The sequence below is a fragment of the Artemia franciscana genome, chromosome 20, assembly GCF_032884065.1.
Source record: "Artemia franciscana chromosome 20, ASM3288406v1, whole genome shotgun sequence".
Lineage (NCBI taxonomy): Eukaryota > Metazoa > Arthropoda > Branchiopoda > Anostraca > Artemiidae > Artemia > Artemia franciscana.
This window is the reverse complement of record NC_088882.1, coordinates 27937369-27957782: the sequence shown is the minus strand read 5'-3', so window position 1 is coordinate 27957782 and position 20414 is coordinate 27937369. Positions and strand designations below refer to the sequence as shown.

At 35.9% G+C, this 20414-nt stretch overlaps 1 protein-coding gene across 4 annotated transcripts in view; it reads left to right on the top strand.

Annotated features, from left to right (window-relative positions):
* Positions 1–1870: 1870 nt before the first annotated feature.
* The window catches only part of LOC136040068 (HUWE1-associated protein modifying stress responses-like), a 133952-nt gene continuing 115408 nt past the window's right edge, over positions 1871–20414 (top strand). The window contains exons 1-3 of one of the 4 annotated variants that reach the window (XR_010620613.1): positions 1871–5082; positions 9366–9537; positions 11154–11350. Coding sequence is in view for 3 of the 4 variants with exons in the window: in XM_065724137.1 (XP_065580209.1) it covers positions 5037–5082; positions 9366–9537; positions 15177–15229 (271 nt within the window). In the remaining variant the exon portion in view is untranslated. Of the gene's footprint in view, positions 5083–9365; positions 9538–11153; positions 11351–15176; positions 15230–20414 lie in introns of all 4 variants that reach the window. The other 3 variants (XM_065724137.1, XM_065724139.1, XM_065724136.1) reach the window with 3 other exon arrangements.

Here is a 20414-nt window from a genome sequence, read left to right as displayed (position 1 = left end):
CTCTCCGCTTTAAGCGTTTTCCAAGATTTTAGGTCACCCCCCCCCAATTACAAATTCTAATCGGTTATAAATGGCTATTTTCCTCACTAAACACTTTTTTACGCCAAACTATTTTTCATTTTGGGTTACTAAGAACTATTTTACCTTTTGGGGCCCGATTCGCGGCTCAAAATTTAAAATCCTCCAGAAGCAATTATTAAATTACCAAATAGAAAGAATAGGCATCAATTTGTATATTCGCGTTTATCCTAGTTAAATTTGGTACATTAGACATTAAATTCTCACTGATTAAAGTAAATTAATGAAGTTACAAAAGAATTAAAATAAACTATACCTTGCAATAACGTAATGGTTAAAGCTGTACCTTATGAACAAAGTTTGCCAGGTTCAATGCCACGTTTCGCAAGGATGGTCGAAACATTCTACAATCATGATGAATTTTTTTGGCTTCTACCTTCATTTATATTTTTCGAGAACTGTTTTACCTTTTGGTATCCGATTCGCGACTCTAAATTTGATTTCATCCAGAAGTAATTATTAAATTACCAATGAGGAAGAAAAAGGCATCATTTTATATATTCACGTTTATCCTAGTTAAATTAAGTACATTAGACATTAAATTCTTACTGATTAAAGTAAATTAATGGAGTTACAGAAGAATTAAAGTAACTAATGCTTTGCGATGACGTAGTGGATAAAGCTGCATCTTGTCATCGAAGGTTGCCAGGTTCAACCCCACGTGTCGCAAGGAAATTGAATCATATCCGGTTTGAATATATGACACAAATAATTTTACAATTACCAGTTTTTTGCTCTTTAAATAAAAAGTGTGTGTTTGTGGGGGGGGGGGAGGTTGATACCCCCAATCTCTTTTGACTCATGGAAAAGTAATTAGAACGTTAAAGTTCCTGTCAAATGAGCCACCTTTGAAGTTTCTATGACTGCCCCTTACATATAGCCTTATATGCCCCTGGGACATAACTTAAAACTTTTGCGCCAGGACTCTGGGGATTTGTGTCGACCCCGGAATTTTTGCTATCCGATGTTTGAAGTAATTTTAGCAAAATGCCCATCTCAAAATTTTTATCGGATGGGTTTGGGGAAAAAAGGATTGGTAATAGTTGCCCTCCGATCTATTTTGACTCTTAAAAAGTGAACCAGAACTTTCAATTTCCTGTCGAATAAGCCCTTTTGAGTTTTATTTTATGTGAGCATCCCTTCCAAAAGAACTATATGTGACCCCAGGACATAACTTACAACGCCGGCTCCCGAGCCCTGTGGGGTTTTGTCGGCCCAGGAACTATTGTTATCTGATATTTTAACTATTTTTAACAAAATGGCTACATCAAACGTTTAATTGGAAGTATTTAGGGAAAAAGGGCATGGGAGAGGCTACTTGCCCTCCAATCTTCTATGACTCGTTAAAAGTTCTAAAACTTCCGATTTACAATCAAATGAGCCCCTCCAAAGTGTATATGATCACACCAGGGACCAGACCAGATTAATTTAGAAATGGTCGTTTTCCCGATTTGACCATCTGGGGGGAAGTGGGGGGCCAGTTAATTCGAAAAAAAAGAAAAAATGAAGTGTTGAAAAAATGAAAATAATTAGAGACACGAGGTCCTTCTAAATATCAAACTTCATTAAGATCCGATCACCCATTCGTAGGCTAAGTTAAAAATACCTCTAATTTTTTTCAATTTTTTCTCTCCTTCCAGCCCCCCAGATGGTTGAATCGGGGAAAAGACTGTTATCAAGTCACTTTTTGTAGGTCTCTGACACACCTACCAATTTTCATCGTCTTAGCACGTCCAGAAGTACCGAACTCGCAAAAGCACAGGACCCCCTCCCCTTAACTGTCACAAAGAGAGTGGATCCGTTCCAGTTATGTCAATCACATATCTTGGGCTTGTGCTTATTCTTTCCATCAAGTTCCATCCCGATATCTTCACTCTAAGCGTTTTCCGAGATTTTCGGTTTCCAAGATTTCTGTTTCCCCCCTCCAACCTTCTATGTCCCCAGATCCAATTACAATTGATAATGAAGCATCTGAGACATAAGATCTTTCTATATACCAAGTTTCATTAAGATCTGATCACCCAGTCGTAAGATAAAGATACCTCAATTTTCACGTTTTCCAGTATTTCCGGTTTGCCTCTACAAATCTCCCAATGTCACCGGATCTAGTTGGGATTAAAATGAGAGCTCTAAAGCACAAGATCCTTCTAAATATCAAATTTCATTAAGATCTGATCACCCTTTCGTAAGTTACAAATACCTAATTTTTTCTAATTTTTCCGGATTACTCCCCCCAACTCCCCCAAAGAGAGCAGATCCGGTCAAGTTATGTCAGTCGCGAATCTTGGACTTGTCTTATACTTCTCACCAAGTTTCATCCTGATCTCTCCGCTTTAAGCGTTTTCCAAGATTTTAGGTCCCCCCCCCAATTACAAATTCTAAATTGGCTATAAATGGCTATTTTCCTCACTAAACGCTTTTTTACCGAAAACTATTTTTCATTTTGGGTTACTAAGAACTATTTTACCTTTTGGGGCCCGATTCACGGCTCAAAATTTAACTTCCTCCAGAAGCAATTATTAAATTACCAAATAGAAAGAAAAAGGCATCAATTTGTATATTCGCGTTTATCCTAGTTAAATTTTGTACATTAGACATTAAATTCTCACTGATTAAAGTAAATTAATGAAATTACAAAAGAATTGAAGTAAATGATACCTTGCGATAACGAAATGGGTAAAGCTACACCTTGTAAACAAAGGTTGCCAGGTTCAATGCCACGTGTCGCAAGGATGGTCGAAACATTCCACAATCATGATGAATTTTTTTGGCTTCTACCTTCATTTATATTTTTCGAGAACTGTTTTACCTTTTGGTATCCGATTCGCGACTCTAAATTTGATTTCATCCAGAAGCAATTATTAAATTACCAATGAGGAAGAAAAAGGCATCATTTTATATATTCACGTTTATCCTAGTTAAATTAAGTACATTAGACATTAAATTCTTACTGATTAAAGTAAATTAATGAAGTTACAAAAGAATTAAAGTAAATGATACCTTGAGATGACATATATAAAGCTGCACCTTATGATCAAAGGTTGCCTGGTTAAACCCTACGTGTCGCAAGGAAATTGAATCGTATCCAGTTTGAATATAACAACTTTTCTACTTCTAAGGAACATACAAACGTAATAAAAGTATTTCCAGAAGCCTCCACAAGCATGGAAGGCTATGGACCTTTCTCAGCTTCTACGTTCATTTTTATTTTTCAAGAACTGTTTTACCTTTTGGGCCCGATTCGCGGCTCTAAATTTAATTTCCTCCAGAAGCAATTATTAAATTACCAAAGAGGATGAAAAAGGCATCATTTAATATATTCACGTTTATCCTAGTTAAATTACGTAAATTAGCCATTAAATTCTTACTGATTAAAGTAAATTAATGAAGTTACAGAAGAATTAAAGTAATTAATGATTTGCGATGGCGTAGTGGATAAAGCTGCAGCTTGTCATCAAAGGTTGCTAGGTTCAACCTCACGTGTCGCACAAGAATGGAAGGTTACGGACCTTTCTTGGCTTCTACGTTAATTTTTATTTTCCAAGAACTGTTTTACCTTTTGGGGCCCGATTCGCGGCTCTAAATTTAATCTCCTCCAGAAGTAATTATTAAATTACCAAAGAGGAAGAAAAATGCATCATTTAGTACCTTGCGATGACGTAGTGGATAAAGCTGCATCTTGTCATCGAAGGTTGCCAGGTTCAACCCCACGTGTCGCAAGAAAATTGAATCATATCCGGTTTGAATATATGACACAAATAATTTTACAATTACCAGTTTTTTGCTCTTTAAATAAAAAGTGTGTGTTTGCGGGGAGGGAGGGGGGCTGATGCCCCCCAATCCCTTTTGACTCATAGAAAAGTAATTAGAACGTTGAAGTTCCTGTCAAATGAGCCACCTTTGAAGTTTCTATGACCGCCCCTTACATATAACCTTATATGCCCCTGGGGCATAACTTAAAACTTTTGCGCCAGGACTCTGGGGATTTGTGTCGACCCCGGAGTTTTTGTTAGTTACGGAGTTTTTGCCAACATGTTAGTTACTTTATTGAATCATATATCTACGTGCCTATTCCAATGTCTACTCTTATGTCAGTGCTTGGGGAATTTAATGTTTCTTCTAGGAAACAAGCAAGGCCGATGTACTCATTCAGTAATGGGTAAGCAAATAATGCACATTAGTCAAGCAGTATTGTATCTGCTTTTTCATTTTTGTTGTTGATGAAGATTTAATGTAATGTTTAAACAAGCTTTTCTCTTAACTCTTATCCTTAGGTAAGGCAGATCCAAAGAAGGAATAGAAAAATTACTGAATAAAACAATAAGGTTTTATAGAGATCATACTCAAAAGATCAACTTCCATATCCTAATATATACTGATGCTGCATTGATCTGCTTTGTTTTTGCACAGTATAAAAGAGAGGTTATAGGTCTGAAGCCAAGAATGATAAATTGCATGTTAAACCGTAGGAGCTGTCATAATAATATAACTTGGAATCTAGCTAAGGCAAAAACGAAAATAAAAATCTATTTCTACTATGCTTGTATAGCCATTATTATGGCTGTTATGTATCCTTCCTTCTTGGTCAGTTTTGTAAATATAGCCTTTGCTATTACAGAATCCTTCAATTTCTCACTAATAATGATCAATTTTGTAATTTGTATAAGTATTTGACACTTCAGTACTTAATCTAGCTAGATGAAATTTATATACATGCACTCAAGAGGTGGGTTCTTCCTTTTACTGGTCCATAGATATTTCATTTCAATAGAATCTAAAATTAGCAGCCCAACACTAAATTTTTTTCTAGATTTCATCCACTTTACCCAACTGTGAAGAACTAGACGTGTATGTTTTTTTGACTTTTTTTTAGAAGATACGTGTTGTTTTCTGTTGTGTATACCTAGCAAAATAATTTATCAAATGTTTCAGATCGCTGCCAAGGAGCTGTGTTATGGATGCCTTTTCAGAATGCTGCAGAAACAGTGACAGCATTGTATAAAGGTAATTTCCTTATTTTTTTACTTATTCGTTTTAATCATTTTTAATTCTTTGGTTTGTAATTTTTAATTCTAATCTTTCTTTTTGATAATTTTTAATGACTCATTATAATGAGATTCAGCTAATGTCGAGCTTCTGATCAGATAGTGTTGTGATTCGGTAGTTACATATCAGGCTCAATCAGCAAAACTTTTACCTTAGAAATTCCGTCAAATTGACGCATGTGTGACAAGCTTGATGTTTACTGTACCATAAAGAATATTACAAATGTATGTCAAGTGTTCTTGGTTGAAGTTCTTTTTCCTTTTTATTTATATAACTAAGGATTGATTATGCAATTCTAGTTAGCTGACTATACAGCACACCGCAGTATGAGAGGTGGCTGTAATGTTAGCTGGAATAGTTAGATTCATTGACCATGTTTATGTGCTGTACTTAATATAATTTTCATTAGTGTGATAAACATATGAACCCCTAACTGTAGAAAGAAGACATTTGGAAAATCATGTAAAAAAAAAAAAAAAAAAAGCAGATGGTTTTCTATTTGTCATCCCATTGAACTTGATGAAAGTCAATAAAAAAATATGATTTTTCAGCTGAAAGTAAAGAGCAATATTAAAATGTAAAACGATCAGAAATTTTTCCGTATATGAGGGGGATTTCCCTCTCCTCAATAACTTGCTCTTTACGCTAAAATTCGGCTTTTTGACCCCATTCTTTAAGAATGACTACTGAAACACCTCCCACCTCCATAGAACAAGAAGTTTTTTTTATAAGTTCAAAAAATTCTAGCATTAAAAGCAAAGTATTGAGGAGGGGACAACCGCACTCAAATACAGAATGATTTCTGTTCACTTTAAGTGTTTATGTTGGTCCTTATTTTCAGTTGAAAAAACCTTGTATTTTTTTTAAATTCTGATCGTTTTTCAAATAATGGTGTGAAATCCGGTTCCCCTCCATGGACAATTCCTTCCCTCCTAATAAAGTTTTCCCCGCGTAAATACTCCCCTTCCTGAAAGTTCCTCTTGGATAGTTCCATCATCGCTGAAAATTTCCCCGGAAAATTTTTGGCGAACAGTTCCGCCTGAAAAATTCCTCTTTGCATACTGTCATTTGAAAAAAACCTAACTGTTTTTAAAATCATGCCAGAATTCCCCTTCCGTCTAGGTTCTTACCCAGAAACCCCTCACCCTCCAGGAAAACCGATCCCGCGGAAAATTTTCCATAGTTTCTCCCGCGGAATTCAACTATGAAAAATTTTCCCGTGAAATTTCTCTGGACATTTCCTCTCGCGAAAAATTCCTCCCTGCGGAACAATACTCCGGACGATTTTAATCCTCATTGAAAATTTCTCTGGACATCCCCACATGTAATATTGAGTAGCAAAGACAAATCTAGAAAAAAAGATGTATGGTAATTCTGGTAAATTCTTCCAGTGTAAAATCTCCCTGGAAAATTTATCTCCGGAAACTTCTCTCCCCATGGAAAATTTTCACCATAGAAAAATCCCCAATACAAAAAAATTCTCCCTCTTCTCCCTTCAAAAACACCAAAAACAAGAAGAACAATAGGAAATTTCTCAAGACAGTGGGAAACAAATTGGAATGAATATTTCGGCCCTATATTCAAGGGTTGTCCTCAGCAATACAAAAATATATAAGAGGAAACAACTTACAACAGGATGTTTTTGGTGTTTGTGATGGAAAGGCAGTGTGGTCTTCGTCGTTATTTATCTCTCCTTAAAAAAAAACGCCTTTATATTTCCCAGTAATAAGTACTATATGTGAATAGTGGACAATTTTCGTAATTCACCTCGGTTTCCCCAGGGGCTAGTTGCCCTGGGAGGGGGGCTAGTCGTTGTCCAATCTCTTTGGTCATTTAAAAAGGGCTCTAGAACTTTTGATTTCTGATCATATGAACCTTCTCCCAGTCTTCTGGCATCACTGGTTTGATGTAATTACATCTAGGGAAAATAAGCAAACAAACAAATAAACACGTATCCGTGATCTTTCATCAGACAAAAAATGAGAAATTCCATATTTTTGTATTTGGAAGCTGGAAACATTGCAATTAAAGGAAACTGGAAACATTACTGGAAACATTAAATTCAGGCTCGTCACTTTTCCTGGGTAACATTAAAATCAGATTAACGCCCTGAGACTAGGGCGACATGGTGTCACAAGAAGTCTTTTTAGTTTTTAATTCAGTTGAAGTGATTTTTTCTTTTATTTCTATTCTAAATTATAAAAAAAAAATATGGAGCTGAAAGTCAGTCCTGTTAAATACATCCCTGTTTCGGTGGTTTACACAAAGGCGGAGCATTTCCCTGTATATTATAAAATGTGTACTGCTACTACTGTAGTTCTGATTTGTTCGACACATTTTTGGTTTGCCAGATTTTATATAATTGACTGCTGATGATATATTGGTAATCATTTTGTTCAAAGTTCTTTTTGTCTAAAATGATTGAAACTCTACATGATTTGTTTTGTAAAAATGGCTTAATTTTGAATATTGAAAAGTGTTAATGTTTGTTTTTGAATTCGCATAATATTCCATCATCTCTTTTTTTGTCTGAAGTACTTACGTTTAGTCGTGGCATCTTTTACAGGGCCACAAACCTCCCTTTGTTAAAACCTGGCAAGGGTGTATTTCAAGGTTGTTGACCAAAAGAGCTTCAAAACAGTTTTTCAGAATAGCTGTCATGGTTTGCTGTTATTTCCTGATCTATTCGTTTTTTGTTTTGTTTTAGTGCTTTAGTTTTTGACGCCTCATCTACTATCTACTATGATCTTATCTACTATGATCTACAGCCTTATCTACTATGATAATCGATCTACATTTATCAACTGCTCTCGTTTAGATTTCTTGTGCAATTTCCTAACTTGAAACAAAGTTGCCGTAACCTTTATCCTTCTGTTGGCTCACTGCCTTGGGACAGTAGCTTGCTTTGTAACGACCTCCATCTTCAGCCGTAAGAAAAATCATAAAACTCAAACAAGGAAATGCAACAAATTTTAATTGTAAAGAAACGTAATCGTTCTCTTGACCATCCTCGAGTCTATCATTTTAGGTCAAACAAAGAACAGGGCCAAGGTGTAACCTCTTGTGTTTTCTCTTTAAACTTATCACATGTATGCCCTTATGTGCAGCTGTCAGCAATTGAGATGACTTTAGAGATATCACCTTATATACCTGAGTAGAGTGACTTTTTCTGCCCATGACGCAGGTGCAAAGGCAATCAGTACTCTAGTTTGCAAGTTAATAAACAATGGCAATCGGATCAAAAGAAATAAACCTGCAGATTTATTACAAAATGATGCAGCAGACATCTGCGTCTTCCACAGAGCAACCCTCATTATTTGTTAGCCATGCATAAGGTAAAGATAAAAGGTCCATCATTGCCACGTGCTATTTTCTGTCAGTCAATGGATTAAATCATGATTTATTGCCAGTGTTAAGCTCGATATCTTCTTCTATATTGTGTCCTGTTTATTTAGTTTACGTCGCTTTGCTGTCTACCGTGATTGAATCCAATCTAAAGAGAACTTTCTGTATGTTTTGTTCGAATACCCATCTGATTAGGGATTCAGGCACTTTAAAACATCCAGGATACAAAAAACCAAGCAAACTTTTGGGCTGTTGCTAATCGTCACTCCCCCTTCTCTTAAATTTAATCAACCGTCTTAAATCCTAAACAAGAAGATGGTATACTTAACATCGAATAGTTCGTACCAACTACAATAGATGTTCTATAGATAATACCAACGAGCTGAAAGGAGATTCATTGTGGCTCATGTACCCCCTCCCCCTTCAAAAGAAAACAGAATTCATTGACTGGAAATAAAAGAATCGTCTCCAAGGTATCAAATATTGAAATAAGTTTATAACCTGCATGATAAAGTGTTAGCAAGAGTTTCTGGACAACTATAATTGTAGTTCCAGCTGATTAAAATACTTTTTTATCTTATTATTTATTTATTTTTTTTATAATTTGCTTATAGTGTTGGTTTCTTTATGTAATGTTGCTGTTTTGTGTGGTTTCTCTTTTAATCTGCTTTTCAGAAGCGCATGTGTAGTGAATTTATAAGTAAATTGTTGCTATCATTAAATCCCCACGCACAACTATTATTGTTTAGTTCTTGGTAGCATCTGGATTCCTTTTTATTATTGTAACATAGATATACTTAAATGTGCAATAATTACGTGATAGTTATGTGTATTATACATATATAAAGTATTTATCAATATTCATGTTTGAATAATCTGCAGCTCAATTATTTCAGTGTCAAATGATTCAGTTCGAATATCAATGGATAAAGGGATCCAGGTGGGATACCAGCGTCGAAACAAGGAAAAAGCCCAATGGGCAAAAAGGAAGAGACGCAATATCAAGCGAGATGAGCTGCTGAGCTTTTTGGCTGGAAAACCCCCTCCACCACCGCATTCGTCTTCCAGGTTAGTTATGATGATTTAAATATGCTAAGATTGCTATTGAATAGTTTTTATTGTTCAACCAATTTCCACGTTTCTTATTAGGCATTTTTCTTGTTCCAGAAACTTCTGATTACATCCATTTCTTCACAAGATGCTTTCTTCCAGCAAATCCATTAGTCATATTCTATTGTCAATACAGTAAATCCAGACAGTGAAAAAAGTTTATCAAAAAGTAAGGCGTGAGTGACAATTTCGGGTGTGTACTCTATATTGAATGATATTGTATGGCTTTTTTCGATGCTTCTTATCTCCTGTTGTGTTAATGAAAAATTATTGCAAAACTTACGTAGGTTATACAATTTACTAGACTATAATTTCTTCGAGGTCACCCTGCAGTGCTGTTTGAAGTCACGGTTCTGGTTAGACAAACTCGTAAGAGGTCAACCCTGACGCCACTATTTGATCACATAAGCAGGATTTCCCATCGGGGATAAGGATGGAGGAAGGAGCTGATGGCAGAACGGAGACCCTAAACCATGTCAAGTCGTAACAAATGAAAATCTTGTTGTCCCTGACTTGGGAAATGATCACTCTTTGATCATTTCGTCAAATGTTTATAAGGAATTCTTCATACCACAGTTATGAGACTAGAAATATGGATGATTTGGTATATGAGTGTCGCAGCTCTCAGAGGGGAAGTTTTGGTCCCAAGTTTGCAGGACCAGTAGTGTGGAATTCTTTACCAATGAGTATAAGGTTATCTGAAAATGTTAGCCAGTTTAAGAGTAGACTGAAGAATCACCTTCTGAGTAGAAAATAAATAAATAATTTAAATGGGATGGCTTATTGATTTGTTTTTTTAAGTGTTGTTGTTTTGTTTTTTTTTTGTTTTTCTCTTCTTATTCTTTGTTTTCCTGTTGGTTTCTTTTTCCCACTTTTTTTGTTTCATTTTGTTTCTTTTTTCTTTTCTTTTTTTTTCTTTTTTTTGTTAATGTTGTTGGTATTGGTTCTCATTAATGTTTATCAGCCACTACTAAGAAGTCTCTGACTTTCTAAAGTGGCTGATGTGGGTTTTTTTTTTTTTGTATATTGATGATATGTATAATAAAAGTGTCTCTCTCTCTCTCTTTGAAAGAATGTAAAGGAAGAGGCTTCGAATAAATCGTGATGAGGGAGGAGTGTGCACAACTGTTTTGCTTCTTACAAAACATGGGCATTCTTCAAAGAAACAAAAAATATATAGATAAATGAAACATTTGGAAAATTAGAATTACCGTATTAAAAAGTAATAATCGTGATGATAGACAATAATCCTCAGACAAGTAAGTTGAAAATAAATGTTAGGGCTAAAAATGTATTTTTTCGACTGTATTATCTTCCCCCTTCAAGATATGTTTTTGTTGCTTCTTCCTCTCTCCCAACTAATATCAGAGATATATATATATATATATATATATATATATATATATATATATATATATATATATATATATATATATATATATATATATATATATATATATATATATATATATATATATATATATACATATATATATATATATATATATATATATATTAATAGCTAAACGTGCTAAAATTCAATTTTTTTTATGCAATTTCCATGTGTTTTGTAGTCGTCCGCTCTTTCTGGAATAAAGTCGAGGAGCTGGAAATCACACTCATACAAATCACATCGACGTGGCTGGGTCGTGCACAATGTGGTCCTTATCAGAATCGTGCACGGTTATTTCCTGGTATGATGTTTATCTGCTCCCAAGGTCAAATAAGAACAGAGCCGTTGGGAGCTATGGTGGCGGTGCAGATTTTCTGTGTAAGTTTGAGGTACCCTATTGAGTCCAACATATACCATTACCTAGGAGACCAAAGTTCAAAATTCTGTGGCTTTGGCCAAATCTACAATACCTACCAAAAGAAGTATCGTCAATTATCTTTGACATAGTCTAATACCTGCCAAGGGTGTTGTGCCAAGAGGAATTGTAATTTACCTGGAGTTTTCATTTGACTACCTAAAATCCGGACTCCCAAAGCTGTCATTAAAATCCTGGGTGACTTTAATGATTTAGAGGCTTTTTATGATTTAGAGGCTTACCTACGTAAGTCGCGCAGGTCCCAACACACCAAAAGAAAGTACTTGAGCTTATCTTTACCATTATTAAGGTATTGCGTATGCCTTCTACTGTCTCCTTGCTATTGGCATGACTGAGTTCCTTACTACAATATGGAATACCAAACACACGCATTGCCGAAATCTGTAACTTTTTCGTCTTAAAACAAAATCTCGTGATAATATCTCCTTTTTTAGAATTCTTTATGGCTTTTGAGATCTTTAAATTATTGCTGTTCTGCTTAGAAGAAAGCGAGATTTATGAGCTGACAGTATGGTTTCCGCTCGCCTTTCATAAGGTCTTATTTTCCAGAGGGTAAAAACACTTTAAGTAAGTAGAGAAAAGGAACCAACATGGTTTTGACATGAAGCTGTGTTTTCCTCAGGTAACCATGGACTGCATGTGTTTATAATAGTAGAATAGTCCAATGTCAATTGAGGATTTCTTGGTACTTATTGAAGCCTAAGGTTTGGCTATCATTAATTACCAATTGTTTATTTTATTTTGATCATAATCACCGTTAACTAAATGTTTAACCCAACTCATTGATCATCGAAACTATGCCTTCTTTATTAGTTCAGGAATACTCAGTAGTTCAATTAGTAGCCCAATTATGTAGCCCAATGAGTTGTTCCCAAGTATTTAATTTTATTTTGGTTATAATCGACGTTAATTAAAGGTTTTGCACAACTAAATGGATAATCGAAAATGTATCTTCTTTATCAGTTCAGTATAGTTATAAAGAGTATACTTAATTAAAAATTGAAACACAACTGTATCGTTTTGGAATTATTCTCTTTTTTTAAAAGATACTGTGGAATTGATACTTCTTTAGAACCACTAAAAATAACACATGGCAGGTCATAATAGTGGATATATCCTTATTTTGAGTAAGCTTACTTGTCCAACCTAAGCTCTAAGAACGTTTTCCTTTTCTCTGTCAGTGAAAATTTAGGACACGAATGAAGGTGTTCTCTGTTTCATTGATATTCTTTGTCCCCCACTAACGATAGTCATGATCAGCTCACTGGAAATATTGACTTTTAGACGGTGAGTATTTTAAAAAGCTAGAGTTTCCATTTTATACTCGGGATAAAAATTATCTGAATAAATTATGTACCTTAGCCAAATGCCATGTTTAAAAAAAAACGAAAAACTTAATACCAGTTCTGAATTACGTTTTATAACCCTATAGACGCAATTGTTGTAGAAAAACAACACCGTACTTTTCGAGCTTAGACTGCCATCTTGCTGCAAAAAACATTGTTTTTAGCAGCATCTTTTGATGGTGCAGAAAGATGGCATTCGATGGATGCCTTTGGGGAGCTGCTGTGTGAGACGTAGTCTAAGGAGTGAGTCACCGAACCAAGGGATAAGAAATAAAAGAATGAAAAGTTAGGCATTTTCTAAGCTAGAAACTGGAAACAAAACGATAGGTTGGAGACTCCTGGCATATCCTATGTGTATAAAATATATACTATTTTGAATTACTGTAGATGAAATTGATGATTTGTTAAAGAATTCAGATCAGTAGCAAGATACATTTCATTGTGGTGTAAAAACAAAATATCGGACAATCGTGGCTCAAAATTGTGAAACGAACGACTAAATAAGACAAACAAAAAGGATTAAAAAAAAGTGTAATTTTATATCAGCTACTATATAGGAGGGTCCCTCCTGCATAATAGCCCACACCACCCCTCAGAGGTGAAGAAACCTTGGGTAGGCAGGGTGTGTCAGATTTCTTTTTTTCTTTATAGAGGGAGAAATCTTCCGGCAGACTAAGAAAATGAGCTCAAAAATGCCAAATTGACGCAGAAAAGGCAGACAAGTATATTTTTGACATTCCAGAAGAGATGTTGTCGGACTTGTTGGATGATGATGATCCAGACTTCCTTTTTCCAGAAGATCCTATCAATGATCCTGGTGCATACTTGTTGCCTCTTCTGGACAATCGCCACTTCTTTTTGGAAAAGGATGACGTGGAGGCTAGCCGTGAACCCAGCTACGATGATTCGGGGGAAACTCCACCCTCTTGTCAGCAACAGCAATCGGTAGCAGCAAGTTCTGAAAAATCCAAGAAGAAATCGAAAGTCCAAGAAAAATTCGGCTGGAGGAAAGTAGATATAGAAAAAGTTGACCTATCTTGGAAAGGAAAACCTCGCCAAGGTTCAGGCATCTTGGAGACTCCACTCAAATGCTTCCCAAAATTCTTTGACAATGAACTTATTGAGCTGATAGTTGATTAAAGTAATGTCTTTGCACTTCAAACTATGGGATGCAGCCTCTGCTTCAATGTCGAACAGCTAAAAGTTTTTGTGAGCATTATTCTATTATTGGGGGTGATAAAAGTTCCCTATTATTGAATGTATTGGTAAGTAGCTACTAGATACCCTGCAATTGCCGACTAGATGGGCCGACAAAGGTTTGGCAAGATTAACTATTTTCTTCATTTCAACGGCAACGACAAAGCTTGTAGAACAAGGATTTGACTAGCTATACAAGATTTAGAGAGAGAGAGATCGGTATATTTAAAAACTGTCGTAGCATAGCTAAATTCAGTTTTTTTTTTACAAAATCATTCTTTTAAACAAAAATCACACACTACAACTCAGCATTAAAAATTAATGTGGAGAAAGGCACAGACGAGTTGGCGTAACGATAGTCCGTACTTCAGGGGGTAGATGTTAATTTTGTATCCAAGTTTGGCTATTGGGAGGGGCTGGTTTTGGGAAAGGAGTGATCGGTGGCTCTTATTGGCTAGGACGGAATTTTCAAGGCCAGCCATTGTTTATGAGTACAACCGTCATATGGGTGGCAAAGATTTATTACAGATGTTGGTAGAGACGTGCCGAACTCATCTTTGGAGACGAAAATGGTATATGAGAATCTTCTGGTGGCTTATTGATACATCAGTCTGCAATTGTTCGTTTCTTCTAGCTCAGACGTCAAAACACTTACTTCAAGGACAAACGAACCGATCATCTTGAGAGCCTTCAGGTCTGAAGTTGCAGCAGGGTTGTATGCCTTGCTACGTGTGATGTCCCAACGTAAACGCGGTAGACCATCCGCAGATGTTGAAGAAAGTCCCAGCCCCATTCGAAGTCGCAATCGAGTCCAACCGGCAACTTCTGCTCATGCCGATAAATTTGATCACTGGCCAAAAAAACTGAGAAGCAGGGCCGCTGCAAACAATGCAAATCAGGATGTGCCACTTTTGAGTCTGAGAAATGTGAACTTCCACTGTGCCATACTGACAAAACCAATTGTTTTAAAGCCTTCCACAGCAAATAAAAATGCCCTGTTTGTATATACTTGAAAGGAGAATGTCATGTTTTTACAATGGGGTTTAAAATTGACAATTGCAATTAAAATTGCAAATTGAAAAATTGACAGTGCAAAAACTTCTTTTTTTCAATAGTCTGACCTAGAGATTGCATGGGAGGTCCTGGAGATTTCTCCTTGTCTTTGCTCCTATAGTGGCCTGTCTAGGGTTAAAAGACGTTGAATAATTTTAAATTTCTTTGGTAGGATTCATCGATCTAAGAATAGTCCAACTCAAAGCCGAGAAGCACTAGAGTCAGGTGTTGAAAGTTTTTCAGGTTTTTCACGATCATTAAAAAATACCCATGCCGGAACAACCAATACCACAGACTTAGCAAACGCACTTGGGGATTAACGCACTATTTCTACTTTTTTCTGCCAGTTCTTTAGTTTATGCAACGGTGGTTACATGGTATTCAGTGGTAGTTTATATTGTTCAATTACTACTTATTAAATAATTACTAATAAAATAAGCAAATAAAAGTTTGCTGATTTAAAGGGATTGTTTTGTTTTTGAGTTTATTTCTTATTAACAATTGGTTTAAAACTCAGGATAAAGCAAATAAAAAAACAAAAAAAAAACAACAATAATCTTTTGTGTATAGCTTAACGTTTGTCCTGTCCTATCAGGTGGGAGAGGGGCTGGTATAGAATTACAATTGTTAGGATTATTGTATTTGGAGAGAACGTGGAATATAGGTCTCAGATGGTTTTTTTTTATCTGATTTCCTAATCTGATCCAATTTGATCGATTAGTCCTATCTAGTCAGTTCCCTCTTCTGAGCTAAACATTAAAACAAAGAAAATTGTACCTTCATTACGTTCAGAAAATTATATTCTGATCAATTTTTGTTCCCTAAGTTTGAGCTGCATCCGAACCCCATAAACATCCCATCTCTTCTCATCTCCCTACCATTTAATGGAGGCGGATATACCCCCGAGCTTTTTTTTTAAAAAGGTTATTTATTTACTTGCTAAAAAATGACAACTCTTACCATCAGTAAAGTTTTATTTAACTTGAAAAGCTGGGATACAGTTAAGTTAGCAACTCCGGAAACCAATCAAAAAGAAATTTTCTAAATAAAATCAAGTAATTTTTTTATTTTATTATATAGTTTAGGACTGACATCAGACAAAAAAAGCCTATCATATATTAACAATTAAAACCAGAACTTAGTTCTTGCCTAATGGGACCAAGTTAGGGCGCCCCTTAGGAGCCCTAAGCTACATAAAAATTGCCTGATATTTATTCAATTGTCCTCATTTCAAGTTGAAAGCAGCGAGATAACCTAAAAAGTAATGAAAACTTACAAAATCAGCGAACCTATGTATAATGCTGGGGGTGCGGCGCTTGATAGAGTCAATCTGAAAGCAACCAAGAAAGTCAGTTCAAAATAAGTTTTCTGGAAGTAATGAAAGGTGATATTTTTTTTTTATAACGTTAAGTTCAGAAGAGGGGACCAACTAGACTGGGTTAATATATCCTACATAATAGAAAAAAGTGCACATCAAATACCATTTTAATTACATCTTCCTCCCCTCGCCCCTAACAGGACCAGCTGTAACCGTAAGCAATATAAAAATAGTAATCTTTGATTAAAAAAAAAGAATCTATATAACGTTAGGCAATATATAAAAGATTGCTGATTTTATCAGCAAACCTGTCACTTTAGGCTAGAGCAGTATCTGGCCCTATTAGGAAGTGGGATTAAATCCAACGAAAATAATTCTCGGGAATATTATAGAACTAGAAATCCAGTAATATATATATATATATATATATATATATATATATATATATATATATATATATATATATATATAAATAAGTTGTCTGTCTGTCTGTCTGTGGATCAGGTGACGTCATGTTTCTGTGTCGGCTGACGTCATGTTTTCGACTGACGAAATTACAGACCGGGACATCGGGACACAAATGACGACCGGGACACCGGCACATAGGGAATATAAATGACGCGGGACACTCAAAGAGAAAGCGACCGGGACACAAGGAATGTTCGATTAGCAATCATCATCAACAAAGCACCGGGACACAAATGACGACCGGGACACAGGGAATATAAATGACGACCGGGACACAGGGACACAACTACAACGGGGACGCCGGGGGGCACAGGGGGATATATAAATGACGACGGGGACACAGGGAATGTTCGATCAGCAATCACCATCAACAAAGCTCAAAGGCAATCATTAGAATCTTGAGGTATAACTAAAAAAACTAAAAAAAAAGGTAAAAAACTAAAACCTAAAAAAAAGACCAATTCAAAAACGAATGTATATACAGACCGGGACACCGGGACACAAATGACGACCGGGACACAAGGAATATAAATGACGCCCGGGACCCTCAAAGAGAAATCACAGACTGGGACACCGGGACACAAATGACGACCGGGACACAGGGAATATAAATGACGACCTGGACACAGGGACACAAATACAACGGGGACGCCGGGGGGCACAGGGGGATATATAAATGACGACGGCGACACAGGGAATCGTCGATTAGCAATCACCATCAACAAAGCTCAAGAGCAATCATTATAATCATGAGGTATAGATCTGAATACGGATTGTTTTCCCATGGACCATTATATGTTGCATGTTCAAGAGTCGGTAAACCTGACAATCTATTTATATGCACAGACAATTGGACAGCAAAGAATGTTGTATATTCGCAAGTTTTACGTAGTTAAAACATATATATATATTATATATATATATATATATATATATATATATATATATATATATATATATATATATATATATATATATATATATATATATATATATATATATACCTATCTATATTCACAGGTGGGACATAGGGACACAACTACAATGGCGCGTAACTAATATGGCGCGTAACGACTTACGCACGCGGGGGGGCTTGGGGGGGGGGGCGCGAAGCGCCCCCACCAACTTGGTGTTGGGGTGGCTTGAAGCGCCACCCCAACAGCTAGTATATATATAAAAATAAGTTGTCTGTGTGTGTGTGTCGAGTGACGTCATGTTTGTGTGTCGACTGACGTCATGTTCGTCGACTGACGTCATTATAAGGATTGAGCTGTATGCGTCATGAAGTTGTTTGTTGACTGACGTCATGTTTGTCAACTGATGAAATTACATACCGGGACACCGGGACACAAATGACGACCGGGACACAGGGAATATAAATGAAGACCGGGAACCTCAAAGAGAAATTACTGACTGGGACACCCGGACACAAATCACGACCGGGACACAGGGAATATAAATGACGACCGGGACATAGGGACACAACTACAACAGGGACGCCGGGGGCACAGGCGGGATATATAAATGACGACCGGGACACAGGGATTGTTCGAATAGAAATTACAGACCGGGACACAAAGGACGACCGGGACACAGGGAATATAAATGACGACCGGGACACTCAAAGAGAAATTATAAACTGGGATACCGGGACACAAATGACGACCAGGACACAGGGAATATAAATGACGACCGGGACACAGGGACACATCATTAGAATAATGAGGTATGGATCTGAATACGGATTGTTTTTCCCATGGACAATTATATGTTGCATGTTCAAGAGTCAGTAAACCTGACAATCTATTTATATGCACAGACAATGGGACAGCGAAGAATGTTGTATATTCGCATGTTTTACGTAGTTAAAATGGGACACAGGGACACAACTAATATGGCGCGTAACGACTTACGCGCGCGGGGGGGGGGGCTGGGGGGGGGGGGGGTGAAGCGCCCCACCAACTAGGTGTTGGGGTATATATATATATATATATATATATATATATATATATATATATATATATATATATATATATATATATATATATATATATATATATATATATATATATATATATATATATATATATATATATATATATATATATATATATATAATATATGTATATATTCTTTTCTGTTTCTTAAGCAAAAACAACCATGGATTGCCATCTTATTATCCACCCCTATGTAACTAAAGTTGAAATTCCGTATGGATTTACCAACACAGGCATGAATGTCTCTTGAGTTATTCTGTCTATTTAATGAAAAATTTCCTTCTAAATAGTCTATCTTCTGCTTACATACCCCAAGCCTGGTTAATCAGAGTATTCGAGTAATAAATGGCTAAACATGTAGCTATAATTATTGTTGTATTCGCCGGGGATCAGTAGCAGATAAATTAGGTTTGCAAATATTTACTTGGGTCTGTTTTTAAAAAGAGGGGGGGGGGTGCCGCTTGTTCCTCTTATTATCCGAGCTTGGCAACGAAAAAGAGAATTTAAGCAATTGAAAACATCTCAATACGCTAGTCTCTGTTAGCTAGCATTCGATTTGAAATTACAAGGACTTGCTAAGTTCAGGAAGATTAATTTAAGATAAAGAGATTGTCAAATGAAATGATTTCTTCCTTATCACAAGCTATCGTTTCTTCAGTCAAATTTTGTCCATTCATTAAATGAACTTGTTTTGTAAATGAACAAACCCAGCATTTTGAGTTCCGTGGTTTTGTTTGTGAGATGTAACTATGTTGGATAATGGTTACCAGAAAAATCGTAGAAAATCTCAGTTTTTTAATTTGAATAAACCAAATATGGAACCAAGGGCCAAAAAATGTTTTAATTTTGATGTCCTTGGTATTTAAAACTTGGAGCTATGTGGGCACGGGTTGATGGTTCATTGTAAAAGCTCTATTCACTTTCATATATTGAAATTCTGTCTTTGTCTGTTTCTTTGTATATATAAGTGTAATGATAATAATATGATAATTTACTTAGAACCCACAAAATATATACAGGAAGGATTAAAATGCGGAGTAAAAAAGAGGTTAATAATACACGTGAAAAATGCAAAACATACAAAACCGAAAAATATTAACTATAGAGAAAAAATTTAACAAGACGATCATAAGGAGAAAGTCGATCAAGAGCAGTACTATTACGTAATAATAATGTAATGATAGTAATAGTGTAATAATGAGATGCATATGGAGAGCATAAATTCTATACATACTATGGATAGCATAGCATACATTCTCTTAAATCTCATGGATACTTTAGCTCAAACTTACCTAGAACCAAACAGAAGTCATTGCAACTTTTTTTTTACCTGATTTGTGTAAAGATTCCACTCTTCTAGCTGTATGAGGTTTTGCCCATGAGTGTATCGTTGAAAAAATTTGTCCAGAAATTTGTTGAAAAAATTCTCAATATAGCTTCTGAGCCGGAGTTATGGAGATCCCTAGGGTACCGCAGAAGAGCTGTCCAGCAATCATGAAACAACATGAAATGATTATAAAAGAAATATGAGAGATACATGTTATGGATTGGTCACTGAATCCCTGACACATGTAATTTATTTCAAGCACCCTGAAAGGGTACAGAAGATAAGGAGTCTAGCCCAGCA